The sequence below is a fragment of the Lutra lutra genome, chromosome 16 (genome assembly GCF_902655055.1).
Source record: "Lutra lutra chromosome 16, mLutLut1.2, whole genome shotgun sequence".
NCBI classification, from domain to species: domain Eukaryota; kingdom Metazoa; phylum Chordata; class Mammalia; order Carnivora; family Mustelidae; genus Lutra; species Lutra lutra.
The window spans coordinates 33,624,013-33,641,621 of record NC_062293.1 but is presented as its reverse complement, the minus strand read 5'-3'; the positions used below and the strand labels follow the sequence as shown (position 1 = coordinate 33,641,621).

Sequence of the window (17,609 nt, the reverse complement as noted above, 5' to 3'; positions counted from 1 at the left end):
ATATTCCGTGAAAGTAAAGGATTACTGCTATTATTATTGCTATTGCCACTGTTACAGTAACTGGTACTTGGTGGATGTCCACTGATTGATGAGTGACAAATATTGCAATGACAAAAAGGACACAGATACAAAGTATCTAATTATCTAATATTATATATACTAGGTAGAATCAATTAACATAACACGCTAGCCATAATATTTAAAGTATTTTAAAACTAAAAGATTTCAGTATTATTAAATAATTAATGGAATGTACAGGAAAAATACTTAGGAAATACTTTTCCAAATACTTAAGAAAAACAGCCAATTTCTTTTTAGCAAAAAGAAACACTTCAAGTTTATGGCACTGTTCAAGTATTAGCATTAAAATGTACATACATACATACATACATACAATACCACCTGGACATATTTGTGAGAGTATTAGAATTTTCTTCTCTTATATTGTTAGATTGTGCTTCCATGGCAACCTAATTAATAATCAATAGAAACACAAAGTATGAAGAAATGAATATATTAGCTGAATGTTCTAGAGTTCCATAGTTCAGTAGAGAGAAAGGAATACCCATGTAAAAAAAGCTACTTTGATTTTAGGTTTACTTTAGTCACTACAGTTGATGCACAACAGAAAACAGATGAAGTAAATCTGAAGATTATAGCTTTTGTAAAAATAAGTGCTCTTTAAAAAAAAGTAAGTGCTCTTTCAAGGTTAAATGACTTTTTCTGTTTTTTTTTTTTTTTAAAGATTTTATTTGACAGAAATCACAAGTAGTCAGAGAGGCAGGCAGAGAGGGAGGGGGAAGCAGGCTCCCTGCTGAGCAGAGAGCCCGATGCGGGGCTCGATGCGGGGCTCGATGCGGGGCTCGATCCCAGGACCCTGAGATCATGACCTGAACTGAAGGCAGAGGCTTAACCCACTCAGCCACCCAGGTGCCCCACTCTTTCTTAAAGATTTTCTTAACTTTATTTATTTACTTGACAGAGAGAGACAGAGAGAGAGTGCAAGTGGGGTGGGGGGCAACAGGCAGAAAGAGAGGGAGAAGTGGGCTCCCTGCAGAGTAGGGAGCCCAACTTGGGGCTTGATCCCAGGACCCCGGGATCACAACCTGAGCCGAATGTGACGTTTAACCAACTGAGCCACCTAAGTGTCCGGTTAAGTGACTTTTAAAAATCTAGTTGGTGTTAGGGTACCTGGGTGACTCAGTCAGTTAAGCCTCTGACTCTTGATTTCAGCTCAGGTCATGATCTCAGGGTGGTGAGATCAAGCTCCATGTTGGGCTCTGCACTGGTGTGGAGTCTTCTTAGGATTCTCTCACTGGCGTGGAGTCTTCTTAGGATTCTCTCTCCTTCCCTCTGCCCCTCCTCTCTTTCTCTCTCTCTCTCTCTTAAAAAAAAAAAGAAATCTAGTTGGTATTTGTTTTAGTCAAAAACTATGGAAATATGTTATATTCAAATAATCAATATTCAAGAACAAAACACTCTATAATATGACCACAAAAGACAGAGTGCTACTTTTTTTGTTAACATTTTATGAAAATTAACTATCTTCCATATTTAATGAAGAGTGGCATTATTTTACATTTTTGCAAATCTCTTTAATGCTTTATAGAAGGCAGCTGCATTCTCATATCTGTTTCATTCATGTATACCAACCTTCACACAGATAGCCAGTTGGAAAGATTCTTTTTTGATACTGCACCAGAATTTAACAAGTGGTAGTTTCTTTTTCTTTTCTTTTTTTTTTTTTTTTTTTAAGATTTTATTTATTTATTTGACAGGCAGAGATCGCAAGTAGGCAAAGAGGTAGGCAAAGAGAGAGTGGGAAGAAGGCTCCCCGCTGAGCAGAGAGCTCCATTCAGGGCTCAATCCCAGGACCCTGAGATCATGACCCTGGCAGAAGGCAGCGGCCTAACCCACTGAGCCACCCAGGGCGGCCTAACCCACTGAGCCACCCAGGCACCCAATAGGGGTTATTTCTCAAAAGTTACTTGCAATGTGAAATCTGAACCATATGAATGACTTTTTCATACTCCATTATATGAAAATCCACTGCTTCATTTTGGGCGCCTGGGTGGCTCAGTGAGTTAAGCCGCTGCCTTCGGCTCAGGTCATGATCTCAGGGTCTTGGGATCGAGTCCTGCATCGGGTTCTCTGCTTGGCAGAGATCCTGCTTCCCTCTCTCTCTCTCTCTGCCTGCCTCTCCATCTACTTGTGATCTCTCTCTGTCAAATAAATAAATAAAATCTTAAAAAATAAAAAAAGAAAAAAAAAAAAGAAAATCCACTGCTTCATTTTGAACTTTGTTTTTTTAAGTAGGCTCCAAGCCCAGAAGGGCTTAAACTCACAATCCTGAGATCAAAACCCGAGCTGAGATCAAGAATCAGCACCCATAAGTCCATCTTGAACTTTGAATAAATCTTTCACCCAAGCATGGTTTTATATCATGCATTGGTCTTTGGAAAATACTAATTCACTGAATCATGCTGATTTTCTAAATATTGACACATTTCATTATACCATATTTTTTAAAGTCACATTTGTTAATTCCTCATCTCATCAGGAAAATCTGTGAGAAAGCTATCAAGCTCACAGTGGAGTATAAAAGCTTTCCAAATTTCTAATTTTTGCTTGAAACCTCAAATGTAATCATTGGCACTGCCTTAAAATATAGCTTATTTTTCTTCTAATGACAGACTCATTTTATAATTTTCAAGACTACATCTGCTGAATACTCAAGTCTGAATAACTGGTTTCAGTTTTTTTTAAATAAAAATGGTGTTCTGTGGGAAGAAAATAAGGGCTAATTCAGCTCACAATTCAGATGATTGCGTAAGTGCTTTTCCTCAAAACAATCACCATCATACTCTGATATGCAACAGAAGTGTTCTGTATGTACTTCCAATTTTGTCACATAAAATATGAGAAGTTTTGTGTGGGGTATCTGGTGGCTCAGTCAGTTAAGTGTCTGCCTTTGGCTCAGGTCATGATCCCGGAGTTCCGGGATCTAGCCCCAGGTCCGTTCTCCACTTGGGGAGTCTGCTTCTCTCTCTGCCCTCACCCAACGTGTGCACATGCATTTGTGCATGGCTCTCTCACTCTCTCAAATAAATAAAATTAAAAAAAATAAAAGTTATGTGTACTCAGGGTGCCTGGTTGGTTCAGTTGGTAGGGTAAGTGACTCTTGATCTCAGGGTCATGAGTTCAAGCCCCATGTTGGGTATAGAGCTTACTTAAAATTAAATTTTTTTTAAAAAGACATTCATTTTTAAAAAGTTACGTGTAAAAAAAAAGTTACGGGGGCGCCTGGGTGGCTCAGTCAGCTAAGTGTCTGCCTTCGGCTCAGGTCATGATCCAGGTTCCTGGGACTGAGCCCCACATTGGGCTTCCTGCTCTGCAGGAAGTCTGCTTCTCCCTCTCCCACTCCCCTTGCTTGTGTTCCCTTTCTCTCTGTATCTCTCTGTGTCAAATAAATAAATATTTTTTTAAAAAGTTACATATATATAGGGATGAAATTTAATAAAATAATTTTTATTAATACATCAAATATATCCTTAAGTGAAACTGCCTTTTTAAATTTTTTAAAAGATTTTATTATTTATTTATTTGTCAGAGAGAGAGAGAGAGAGTACAAGCAGGGGGAGCGGCAGGCAGACAGAGGGAGAAGCAGGATCTTTGATGAGCAAGGAGCCCAATGTGGGACTCGATCCCAGGACCCTGGGATCATGACCTCAGCCGAAGGCACACACTTAACAACTGAGCCACCCAGGCATCCTAAAACTGCCTTTAAAAAAAAAAAAAAACTGTGAGTACATGATAGTAATTGTATCTGGGTGATATAGGTTCATGGAGTCTTAATACTTTTGCATATATCTGAATTGAAATGATGTTTTGGTTTGGGGAAAACAAGTTAGAAAAAATAGGATAGAGATTCAGTACTCTGAAATAAATTTTCCCACAGGTAATATAATTTTTACTAATATTTACATTCAGAGTCTGCATGTTTGTCTTTTATGTCTGCTTTTCATATTAATTTTGTTATTCATTTAAACCTAACAGCTTAAGCATGAAAACATTAAGATCTTTGATTTTGTAAGTTTATGAAATTAATACCCAGTATTAAATAAAACGACAATCAAGATATTAATATTTAATAGAAGCTATACACTGTACTTAGCACCTTATATATTATTTCATTAAAACCCACACAACCAGAAAAAAGTTGGGTAGTCACATAGCCAATGAGGGGAACTACAATTCAAGCATAAACTATATACATTATTCATATTGGTCCTTATTCCCATTTTCTACTTGTTTATAAAGCTTGGAGATAAATTCCACAATGATAACACCTACAAATTACCTGTTAGATTCATATGGTGAAAGCCTGGAGAGTAACCAAGGGACTAATTAAAGAGTATGCCATTCCTCTCCAAGGAATTATTTGGTGGTAGCTCTTGTCTCATGAAATTATTTGAATTCCTTTTGTTACTAGTTATATCATTTATAGAAGCACACTTGCCACTAATTTTCCTTTTCCTTCAATAATCAGTTTAAACAATGCCTGGCTTTGCATATCACCATCTGACATATAAACAGATGTTTAATTTTTAATTAGTTATTAAATTATGAAATGGGAAAGAGAATGAGTGTCACAGATTTTACATGCTGTCCTAATATGTTTATAATTCCTCTGCTTACATCATACTGCCTCCCTCTTCTAGTTCACATTTTTCACTTCTTTGAGAAAAATCTTCTCTGAAAAGTCCCATTTCTCTTTATTTACAGCTTCACTATATACTTCCCAAGTTTTCATTCTATATTAACTTTTTCCCTCTTATATAGTGTTTCATAATTACTTTGTAATTAGTTTCTTTCTTTCTTTTTCTTTTTCTTTCTTTCAGAGAGAGCAGGGGAGGGGCAGAGGGAGAGTGAGTTTCAAGCAGACTCTGTGCTGAGTGCAGAGCCTGAAAAGGGGCTCAGTCTCATGATCCTGAGATCACGACCTGACCCAAAACCAAGAGTCAGACACATAATCAACTCTGCCATCCATATGCTCTGTGATCAGTTAATTTCTGATAGGACAGGAAAAGTAAAGGAAACATTCTCTTTTGGATCTTTAATTAGATTTACATGCTGTGAAGGAAAGAAATGTCTGTTTAGTTTTCTTTTTGTCTTCCAAATGCTTTATATACCAATAAACACTGTAGAGTTGTTTTATAGATATGCTCTAACCACCATGATTAACATCTTTGTCTACACGATCAATGTGTGTGTGATGTTTAGAAAACCAATGACAAATATGACTATGCATTAGCCACATGCACACAAAGAAACCTTCAAAATTAAGTATTTTCTGATATTGGATAAGAAAGCTTAGTTCAGGGCGCCTGGGTGGCTCAGTGGGTTAAGCCGCTGCCTTCGGCTCAGGTCATGATCTCAGGGTCCTGGGATCGAGTCCCACATCGGGCTCTCTGCTCAGCAAGAAGCCTGCTTCCCTCTCTCTCTCTCTCTCTGCCTTCCTCTCCGTCTACTTGTGATCTCTCTCTGTCAAATAAATAAATAAAATCTTAAAAAAAAAAAAAAAGAAAGCTTAGTTCAAATAAAACATATCCTAATGTTTGAGATATGATCTGATCTCAAAACGAAATTTTTCAGTAAATCAAGTGACAGAGTAAGTTCCTTCTTCATTTCTTTCTTTTTTTTTTCTTAAGAATTTTATTTATTTATTTGACAGAGAGAGAGATCACAACTAGGCAGAGAGGCAGGCAGAGAGAAGAGGGAGCAGGCTCCCCGCCAAGCAGAGAGCCCGATTCGGGGCTCGATCCCAGGACTCTGGGATCATGACCTGAGCCGAAGGCAGAGGCTTTAACCCACTGAGCCACCCAGATGCCCCCCACACCTTTTTTTTTTTTTTTTTTTTTTTAAAGAGAGAGAGAGCATACAAGCAGGGAAGGAGGAGGGCAACGGGAGAGGGAGAGAGAATCTGAAGCAGGCTCCAAGCCCAGCACAGAGCCTAACACAGGGGCTCAATCTCACAACCCTGAGATCATGACCTGAGCTGAAATCAAGAGTCAGGACCTTAACCAACCAGATGGCCTCTTCTTTATTTCTAAATTCACTTGTTCCTTCAACATTTACAGTGTGCCTTGGAAATAGTATATGTAATTTACATAAGTGCATAAAGAGCTTGTAAGGAGTAGAAATGGTGTATACTAAGAGCATTTCTCAATATGTGTTCCCTGGAACACTGCAGACTTGGTTTTGTATCTCAAGAGGAAAAAACTGGTGAAATCTGTAGCTACAGGTATAAGAAAAAATTAAACACACTAGTAGCACAGAAGGATATTCAAACTGTATATTGATACACAGGCAGCATTTACCAACTAACTACCACACGTATGCTCTCTTCAATGGTAAGTGGTTTTTATTATGTATCTATCATAATTTCAGTAATTTTTCTATATGATATTTTTATATTTAATTTTTCTAAACTTGTATACAATTTAAGACATACATATTTTTTAGCCATTGCTGAAAATAAGTACATTTTAGTTTGCTTTCTTAAGCAGAAAAGCAGTATTAAATAAGTGATAAACAGGGGTACCTGGGTGGCTCAGTGGGTTAAAGCCTCTGCCTTCAGCTCAGGTCATGAACTCAGGGTCCTGGGATCGAGCCCCACATCAGGATCTCTGCTCGGCCAGGAGCCTGCTTCCTCCTCTCTCTCTGCCTGCCTGTCTGCCTACTTGTGATCTCTATCTGTCAAATGAATAAATAAAATCTTAAAAATAAATAAATAAATGATAAACAACTTCATTGCTAATAAGGTATCGGTACGAATGAGTGAACCAGTTGAGGAAATGAATGAGGAAAAGTTCTTGTTGAAAGGGCACCTGGTTAGTTCAGATGAAGAGCATGTGACTTTTTTTTTTAAATAAATATTTAATTTATTTATTTGACAGAGAGAGAGAGAGAGCACAAGCAGGGGGAGTGGCAGGCAGAGAAAGAGGGAGAAGCTGCTGAGCAGACAGCCTGACATGGGGCTCAATCCCAAGACCCCAGGATCATGACCTGAGCCAAAGGCAGACGCTTAACCATCTGAGCCACCCAGGTGCCCCGAGCATGTGACTCTTGATCTTGGGGTTGTGAATTTGAGCCCCATGTTGGATGCAGGGATTATGGAAGGAAGGAAGGAAGGAAGGAAGGAAGGGGAGGAGGGAGGGAGGGAGGAAGGAAAAGAGTTCTCATTGAAAAGTGAGGAAGAGTTCCCTAAATATAGGAATGAGGGAACAAGAAGAGAAATAACTGATACCCTGACATAGAATATGTTTAAGGAGGCAACTGCAGACTGCCACTTCCAGTGACACTTTTAAGACTCAAATTAATGATTTAATTTCGTCCTTGAACATCCAGTTAAAGTTTAGGACCCAGAAGCAGCCAGCGTCCAACAGCAAATTTACCCTCAAACTTATTACTTGCCAAATTATTCTGTGGCAGGTTACCCAGATTGTGACAATACTCTGTCTCAAGATTGAGGGTGAAAGATTAAAAGGGAAGGTAGGGATTTCATGGGTTGGCAATTCTTATTCTTTGGCCACTGAATCCTAGTACATAGACTTTTTTTTTTTTTTTTTTTTAAGCCTGTTGCTTAATTCATTTGCTTCATGGAGATAGATTAAGGAGTATTGGAGTAACTTATTCCCATATTTCCCTATAGTCGTACCTCTAGCCAATTCAGTTGGCATCTGAAATAAATGTACATACACTGTGATTCCAGGAGGTGCCTGGATGCCTCAGTGGGTTAATCATCTGTCTCCAGCTTAGGTCATGATCCCAGGGTCCTGGGATAGAGCCCCACATCAGGCTCTCTACTCAGATAGGAGCCTATTCTTGCTCAAGCTCTGTCTCTGTCTCTCTCTCTATATATATATGTCTTAAATAAATAAAAAATATATATACACTATGATTCCAAATATCAGAAAATAGGTATTTAAAGGATATACTTCAAAATTTTAACAGAGATTTTATCCAGATAGTAAAGTTTTAGGAACTATTTTTTCTTTTTTCATTTCTATATTTTCCAAACTTCTACAATGAACATGAATTACTTATGCAATTGGAAAGAATATTAATAAAATTCATGCTTTCATAGAGAAATTAAGAAAATGGGCTTTGAGAGTATTGCTTGCTCTCCATTTGATCCAAAGGTTATATCTTTGATCTTATTGGTGTTTCCTCAATACATTGTAGTTATAAAAGGTGTTCTTTGGTCAAATAAATTTAGGAAATACATGGGAAGGACCTAGCATGCAGTAATTAGCAGACAATAATTTATTATTTTGATTATGTTAGGATCTGCACTGAAGCTAGAGACAGAAGCATTAATAAAATCTGAAACCTCCCCTTAATGAACTAAGGGAGGCAGATGTATTAACATATCCCATTATGATATAATATAATACAGTGTATGCTCTAAAGAGACAAGAACAAAATAATCCCACAGCATTTAATTTTTAAACATTAATTTCCTCTTTCAAAGACAACCAATCTTAGCAAAAGGCAATATGTTCATTAAAATTTTGAAAACATTAAGTATAAGGTGATCTTACTCCTTCTCAATCACCTCGAAGTTCTACTACAAAACACGTATGTGGATCCCTGTTTACATGCTTATATTTCTAAACAATTTTACAGTTTTCAAAGTGCATTTTATATACCTAATCCTCCTAACAACCCAAAGAGAAGCAAGGCAAACAGTCCTCATTTATAAAGAAGGAAACTAGGTCTTCTTCCCAATACTAACTAGTGGTCCAGGATCTGACCCAGGTGATAATGCAGACATAATATAGTTATAGTAATCCTGGTGTATATACTTTATAAGATATATTGATCAATGTTTCCATCTTGGAATGGTCATACATCTGGCGTACATGAAATATCAGGTATTTGAGGTTAGGGCAACAGAGAATTAGCCCATATGTTAGTAATATGCACAGAGAGACTAGTGACTGCTGTTGGCAGTGTCCAAGACAAAAATAAAAAGTAAGTAAGGAGGTGACTCCTTTCTCAACTATTATTTTCCAAGAACTTAGTATCTTGATTTACAAAGTATTTTTTAATAAATATCTCCCTACCATTCTGGATTTAATTATATTATTTGGTGCACGTACTCAACAAAAGCATATTAAGCACTAACAACATGGGAACTAACTACAGTACATTAGGACCATCATACAAGTAAATAGATTCAAGTATGCAGATACTTAATGAGATTCTTATGACAGTTTCAGGTATATATTTTTGAATATACAAATACTGATCCCATGTTTGCAAATAATGAATGGAAATTTTTATATAAGGGGTGAAACTGAAACAACTGAAAATGACTTTATATCTAGGGGAAAATATTTTTAAAGTATTTCTGTCAGTAAGTGAGAATTGGAGATCCAGCTTATCCTGGTTTTGATATTGGCTACGTTGATCTAGCATACATTTTTTAACCTCAACAGAGTACTGTTTTTCTCACCTGCAGAGCGTCACAAAAATTCAAAAATTAACACTTATTTCTTTTAAAAATAAAATTTAGGTCACCCACAATGACAGTTTTGATAGCTTTTTGGAGGATCTTAGTTTTGTTTTGGGTTTTTAATAAGTACATTTTTTTTTTTTTTTAAGTAAACAGAGGGCACCTGGCTGGCTCAGTCAGAAGAGTGTGCAACTCTTGATCTCAGGGTGATGAGTTCAGGCCCCATGTTGGGTGTAGAGATTACTTAAATAAGTAAATAAACTTTAAAAAAAGGTAACTATATATTTAATTAAACCAAATAAGCATTTACATGGCATTTAGCTGGTGACCCCTTAAAACCTTTGATGCTTTTCATAAGGAGACTAGCACAACTATTGAAGTCACTCTTTAGAACTATGTTTAACATAGAACTGTACAGATTATACAGAAGAATACTAATGTATTTCTGTCATATTTAAAACTGTATTCCTGGCCAATTCTTGTTAGAAAATTTGTTACAGTACTAAATCAAGTTTTAGACTGTAAACTCCTAGAATTTGCCATTTCAAGTTTTAGACTGTGAATCCCAAGCAGTTTTAACCTAGTTAAACATTCATCTGTAAAGAACAGTTAAAATTATTGACTTCATCCAATTTCACAGCATTTTATACATCATGCTTGAAATGAAATAAAGACTCATTATTCTGAGATAATGAAGAGGCAAAGATTTGGCCTGCTCTTTGGGAAATCACAGGGTGAACTATCTAGGCTCCTTTTAGCAAGATACTTTTCCAAGAAACAACTTCTTTGTTTTCGTTAAGCAATATAGTCCTGTCATAAATTACATCGTCTTTTTGTCTTTAGAAAACCCAGGTGTTATTGCTGAGGTGCAGCGTAGGGCTTAAAAAAAAGGGGCGGGGGGAAGGCAGGTGAAAGGTTTGCTGCCTTGGGAACCAGGACGCTCCAATTTCTGTCCCAGTCCAGTCCAAGCTCTGTGACCTTGGGAAGTGTCCCCAGGTCAGTGACTAGGTTTCCCTCTCTTCTTAATTATCAGTATTCAGAGAGGGGGACGGGGATGGGGGGGGGGGTGGAAACCAGTCCCCAGGGACTGCAGACAACCAAGCTACAGCACCGTCCAGGTTCACGCAGTTCCTCAACCCTCGAAGCTCGTCGCCCCGGATCTCCCTACAAGCTCAGCCACTGGCTCCGCTCAGAGCAGTCGGTTCCGGTTCCCCCGCCGGGTACCCGGGTTCTGCTCCGCGCTCCCCCCACCGTCTTCAGCCTCGCTGCTAGAAAGGGACCTTGCGATCATCCTTCCATCTGCCGAGAAACGCTCCATCCACCCTTAATTCTCACCCTCGTCCGTCCTCCTTCAGAGAACACCTGACACCGCCGCACTCGACAGAGCCCCACCATGGCTCTGTCTCAAGATCCCTTATCTTCCTTCAGGAGAGCTCCCCTTCACATCGCCTTCACCTCCAGGGAGTCCTCTTTCGCACACCCATTCTTCCTCAAACTCTCACGCATTTCCACCCGCCAGCCTTTTGCAGAGCTCTGAAGGACCCTCAGCTCTAGTGGGGGGGAAAGCCTCCCCCACCTCCGCCATCGATCTGGGGACCCCCTCTCACCTCCGCGGTGAGAGATGTGTTTACTGAGGAATCGCTGCTTCTTTCTCGGGTGCAGCAAGGTCGGGTATTTGAGCAACAAGAATGAGGTCACCAAGTACCCTCCCAGGGTGGAGAGAAGGTAAAAAGCCGCGGTGGACGACATCTCAGCCTCCTTGTGGGAAGTCTCCCACCCCCCGGCCCTCTGAACTCCGCTGCGGCGGTCGCAACGGCTGTGGCGGCTGAGGCAGCTGCTCGAGGTCTGCTCGCCCCCAGCCGGTACCCGCGGTGCAGCGCACTTGTCGGCGCCAGCCGTCCACGCAGGCGCAGCCAGACCCCGGGCGTCTGAGCAACAAAGGGGCTGCGGTACGCAGGCGCGCTCTGGCTGCTGGGTAGGAGCCTGCAGAGGTCCGGTAGTGAGCATTTGTCATCCAGCTCTGTGGTAGAACCCACAGCGCTTTAGAAAAGCTCCAAAGGAGGCGAAAGCTTGGAATCCTGCCAGTGCCTTCGCCATCCCTCAGGCAGAAAAGGCTTTTCAAAGATAGCCTGAATTCAGGAAGGCCTGACATAATTAGAAAATCCTCATCAAAAAGAGAGAGATTCCAGGGCACATCTGAACCCCTACTCTAGGAAGTGCAAAGAACTTTTACCAATGGAGGAGTTAAGGCTTGCTAAAACAAATAATGAACCCATCCGTTTGTCTAGCTAAGATAGAGTTTTCCCTATTATACATAGCATAAGACGTACTAGTTTGCTTATCAATCAAATATTCGAGGGGCAGACTCCTCCCTCGTTTCACTGTGAAAATGCAATCCATCTCCCCATCCCCCCCACCCCCCCTGCCTTGGATAGGAAGTCAAGAAATATTTGTTGACTTGCAAGTCTACTTATATTAAGAAAACGTGACAAGTTTATAGGTTATTATTTAGAAGTCTTAGATGGGAAACTCAATCCCAGAAGGGCCAACTAGTTTTCCTTTTATCCATACTTCCAGGTTGACATAAGGAAAATGTGGGGAAAAGGTAGGTGGCTACATATCCGAGGAGCGCCGTGAAGGTCAAGTCGATCACTGACTTTTAAGACAGTATGTAATCTTGACTGGGGGTCTTGCTGGTTCAGGGGGTAATTAAGGGGTTAGTTTCAGTGCCCATCAGGTTATGTTTTTTTTTTTTTTAAGATTTTGTTTATTTATTTGACAGAGATCACAAGTAGGCAGAGAGGAAGGCAGAGAGAGGAAGGGAAGCAGGCTCCCTGCTGAGCAGAGAGCCGGATGTGGGGCTCGATCCTAGGACTCTGGAATCATGACCTGAGCCTAAAGGCAGAGGCTTTAACCCGCTGAGCCACCCAGGCGCCCCCATCAGGTTATGTTTTGCCTGCAGGATCTTTTGCCTGAGTTACGAGATAAGCTAGAAGAACTTAATCAATTACAAAGTTTGAGGTTAAAATACAGATAGTTGAAGTCCTCATTCCATGAAGATTCTAGGAAACGGTGGCCTACACTAAATTTTAAAAAGTAGCTGAAATTGGGGCGCCTCGGTAACATTCAATGGGCTGAGTGTTAGACTCTTGGTTTCAGCTCAGGTGATCTCAGGGTTGTGGGATAGCGCCCTACTCAGGGCTCGGAGCTCAGCACAAGTTGGCTTGGGGTTCTTTCCCCCTCCTTCTCCTCCCCTCTGCTCTCCCCCCTGCTTGTGTGCGCTCTCTCTCTTGCTCTAAAATAAAAATAAATAAAGTTGGGGCACCTGGGTGGCAGAGATCACAAGTAGGCAGAGAGGCAGGCAGAGAGAGAGGGGGAAGCAGGCTCCCCACCGTGCAGACAACCCCATGCAGGGCTTGATCCCAGGACCATGATCCGGGGTGAAGGCAGAGGCTTAACTCACTGAGCCACCCAGGCGCCCCTAAAATCTTTTCCTTTAAAAAAAAAAAGTAGCTGAGGGGTGCCTGGGTGGCTCAGTCCTTAAGTATCTGCCTTCAGCTCTGGTCATGATCCCAGGGTCCTGGGATAGAGCCCCACATCGCCCTGCTCAGTGGGAAGCCGGCTGCTTCTTCTCCGCCTCCCCCTCCTCCTCCTCTAGCTGTCTCTGTCTCTGTCAAATAAATAAATAAAACCTTAAAAAAAAAAATAAAGAAGTAGCTGAAAAAAACTTCTGCATCAGTTTGCCACCATAGGAAGTCTATTTCTTGATCTAATATCAAAATATCTAGAGAAATGGTAAAGCCTTTATAGAAGAAAAAGAACTAAGTATGAAAATTATCAAATATAACCACATTTTTTAAACTAAAAGATTTTAAGGAAACTCATGAGTTGAAAAATATTGCCTTGTTAGAAATAATCTGTTTAGGGCTGACAAATTATATCCTATAGATCAGCTTGATGGGCATGGTTCTGCTTCCCTTTACCAAAATCTCACCTGATAGCAACTTTTCTTTTAACTTTTGTTAAACTTTTGTTTAACCCAAGGAGAGAGAGAGAGAGAGAGCACAAGCAGGGGCAGTGGCAGAGGGAGAAACAGCCTCCCTGCTGAGCAGGGATCCCAGAGTGGGTCTCTATCCCAGGACCCCGGGATCATGACCTGAGCTGAAGGTGGATGCTTAACCAACTGAGCCACCCACGTGCCTGGCCTGTTTCACTGTTCTCTGCAGAAATTAAGTACTTTGCCCAAGATTACATAGCTAGTAGCTAATGTTATAACAAAGGTCACCAATCTTAATTCAGTTCAAGGGGTTGGTTGGAGAAGATAGTATTAAGCTTCTGAAAAATAAAAGATTAATGAATGATTCCTTAGGTTGTCATTTAAATCCCTTTACAATTGCATTGCCCAAATCATTAGGTAGCAGATGTAATGCCTAGGATCAGAGATATTTACCCAAGAGTTCTGAAGGAATTCATAAATTAAGTTGAGATCTTATTCAAAATAAGAAAACTGGTGCTGATTGGATTGATGGCCTGCCATCAATCTGGAAATCTGATACTAGGCTAGAGCATGGTTTAACTTTTTGCAGGGCAATTTAGCAACATGTGTCAAAATGCAAAATGTATATATCCCTTGCCCCATCAATCCAAAGTCTAACAGTTTATTCTGCAAAGAAAAGTTCATAGTATTAATAAAAGACATATGCATGTGGGATGCCTGGGTGACTCAGTTGGTCAAGCATCTGACTTTGGCTCAGGTCATGATCTCAGGGTCCTAGGATGGAGCCCCACGTCAGGCTCCTTGGTTCAATGGGGAATCTGCTTCTCCCTCTCTCTCTGCTTCTTCCTGCTGCTTGTGCTCTCTCTCTAATAAATAAAATCTTAAAAAAAAAGAAGAAAATTATTTTTATTGCTATATTTTGGGCAGGATTATTTTTCGCATAGAAAGATTTGGGAACAATACATTGTATTTACAATATGATAGGGTCTGAGCTCAGTTACAAATAACAGTAACTATCCTTTCTGTTTGTAAGAGTTTGTAAAGGACTTCAATTAATACAACTTTAAGAGTTTGAACCAAGGTTATCTTTTGAGGTAGGTAAAGGAGTTACTATCCTCATTTTACAAGATCACCAAACTAAAGCTTTAGATGGCATCCAATGTTTGGAGATGCAGTAAACTACTTCCTTAAAACATCAACCCAGTGAGCTCCTGTGCCAACCTAGGCCAATAAATACTGAATACAGAATACTGAAAATTAAACATAAACTGCTAGCTGGCCTTTGTTCACAGTTGTGCAGCATTCCAAAAACTGAGTGTAGTTCTATTTGCCACATCTTAGGACAGGCACAAAGTTGTAAGAGACAGAAAGGAGAGAGAGTGGCCAAAGGATTTCAGAGGGTGTCATATTTGAAGTATAAACAAACTACCAAAAATTAAATCAAGTTTAAAAGACCACAGAAAGGTACAAGAGGAAAGGTACAAATCAAGTGTACAAAACTGCTACCCGTCATGGTGCTCACCATAGGTTTTACATATATTAGGCACTGTTTACCTGATAATAAAATGTAGGACTAAAACTAACCAAAATGTATTCACCATCTCCAAAACTATTAGAATTATGGGATACCTTTAAAAAGTAAATTCAAGATAAAATATAATTATCAAGAATTTATAGGGGCACCTGGGTGGCTCAATGGGTTAAAGCCTCTGCCTTTGGCTCAGGTCATGATCCCAGGGTCCTGGGATTGAGCCCCACATCGGGCTCTCTACTCAGCGGGGAGACTGCTTCCCCCTCTCTCTCTCTGCCTGCCTCTCTACCTACTTGTGATTTCTGTCAAATAAATAAATAAAATCTTTAAAAAGAAAGAAGTTATTTTTGTGCCCCTCTGTTAGGAGCTTTATATATACTCCTTTACTCCTCACAAACACCCTTTGTGATAAATAATAATTATCATTATCATTTTATTATTTAATCATTACCATTTTAGAGAAAATAATGCTCAAGAATTAAGTAAATTGTCTAGATTTCTCTTTCTAAAGATTTATTTATTTGAGAGAGAGAGTGGGGACGGATGTGGGCAGTGGGCGAGAATCCTTAAGCAGGCTCCCTGAGGAGTGCAGAGCCCAACATGGGGCTCACCCATCTGACCCATGAGATCATGCTCTGAACTAAAACCAAGAGTCTGATGCTCAACAGACTGAGCCACTCAGGTGCCATTGTCCAGGTTTCCTAAGCAGTAGAATCTTTTTTTTTTTTTTTTTTTTTGGCTCCAATTTACTATAGTACTATTTTATACAGGAGAAAATCTGTAACAAGAGATGGTATAATGTAAAGATTCAATAGAGTTTAGAGAGAATCAAGATTCATGGTCTTAAAAGAAACAAGATATTTTAGGGGTATCATGCCCAATTTTTCTGACATTAAAAACTCACCCATTCACGTCTTTTTTTTTTTTTTTAAGATTTTATTTATTTATTTGACACAGAGAGAGAGATCACAAATACGCAGAGAGGCAGGCAGAGAGAGAGGTGGAAGCAGGCTCCCCGTGAGCAGAGCTTGATACAGGGTGCGATCCCAGGACCCTGAGATCATGACCCGAGCCGAGGGCAGAGGCTTAACCCATTGAGCCACAGAGGTGCCCCACACATGTCTTTTTAAAAAGATTTTATTGGGCGCCTGGGTGGCTCAGTGGGTTGGGCTGCTGCCTTCGGCTCAGGTCATGATCTCGGGGTCCTGGGATCGAGTCCCGCGTCGGGCTCTCTGCTCAGCAGGAAGCCTGCTTCCCTCTCTCTCTCTCTGCCTGCCTCTCCGTCTACTTGTGATCTCTGTCAAATAATAAATAAAATCTTTAAAAAAAAAAAGATTTTATTTATTTATTTGACCGAGGAGAGAGAAATGAGATGGAGAGCATGAGAAGGGGGAGGGTCAGAGGGAGAAGCAGACTCCCTGACAAACAGGGAGCCCAATGCGGGACTTAATCCCAGGACACCAGGATCATGACCTGAGCCTAAGGCAGTTGCTTAACCAACTGAGATAACCAGGCGCCCCTAAGATTTTATTTATTCATTAGAGACTGAGAAAGCAAGCATGAGCAAGCATAAGGGGTGGGGGTGGGGCAGAGGGAGCCACACAAGCAGTCTTCCCGCTGAGTGGGGAGACCATTGCAGTGCTAGATCCCAGTACCCCAAGACCATGACCAGAACTGAAGGCAGATGCTTAACTGAGCCACCCAGGCACCCCAAAACTCACCCGTTCACCAAGTCTTAAGACCAGAGTCAAATATTCAGTTGGAGGAACTGACATGCAGTTTTCAATCTTATATTTTTTCAGAAGACAGGACACCGGAAGAGTACAGCTTTGAAATCAGAGTCCTTGATTTAAATTCTGACTTTGCTACTCCCTACTATGTGACCCTGGACAAATTATTCAGCCACTTCTAACTTTAATTTCTTGATCTGTGAAAACAGACTTATCTTGCAACGTTTTAAGGATTAGAGACAATGTATGCAAAATGCTTAGTAAAGTACCTAAGAAGTGGACATTCATGAAATCGCTGTTATTATTGTGGCATTCAGGAAAGAGTAGCTATTGTTATTTTTGTGAATCAGACTTTCCTAGTCCCATTTTTCTAATTTTCTTTGTTTTACTCTCTCTTGAAAGTTTTTTGTTTTTCAACTAAAATACAAATTCCTCTGTTTAAGTAGTACAGGGAACTTAACTTTAAACCAACATGTGAGGCCATTTAAAAAAAATCAGAGTAACATAGTTTAACATAAAAAAGAGCTATCACATTTGTCCTTTAATAAGCACTCCTTGAATAAGATATAATTACTTTCGGGGCGCCTGGGTGGCTCAGTGGGTTAAGCCGCTGCTTTCGGCTCGGGTCATGATCTCAGGGTCCTGGGATCGAGTCCCACGTCGGGCTCTCTGCTCAGCGGGGAGCCTGCTTCCTCCTCTCTCTCTGCCTGCCTCTCTGCCTGCTTGTGATCTCTGTCTGTCAAATAAATAAATAAAATTAAAAAAAAAAGATGTAATTTACTTCCTAAAATTCTATACAACTTTTTGGAGACACAACAGACTTACCAA

General features: G+C 40.2%; 1 protein-coding gene across 2 annotated transcripts in view; it reads right to left on the bottom strand.

Moving 5' to 3' along the window:
• GDPD1 (glycerophosphodiester phosphodiesterase domain containing 1) overlaps nt 1-11,450 on the bottom strand; it is a 56,122-nt gene extending 44,672 nt beyond the window's left edge. Inside the window, exon 1 of one of the 2 annotated variants that reach the window (XM_047708116.1) lies at nt 11,131-11,450. In XM_047708116.1, coding sequence (XP_047564072.1) covers nt 11,131-11,272 — 142 coding nt within the window. In that variant the 5' untranslated portion in view covers nt 11,273-11,450. The remainder of the gene's footprint in view (nt 1-11,130) is intronic. The other variant, XM_047708115.1, reaches the window with a different exon arrangement.
• Between the last annotated feature and the right edge of the window lie 6,159 nt (nt 11,451-17,609).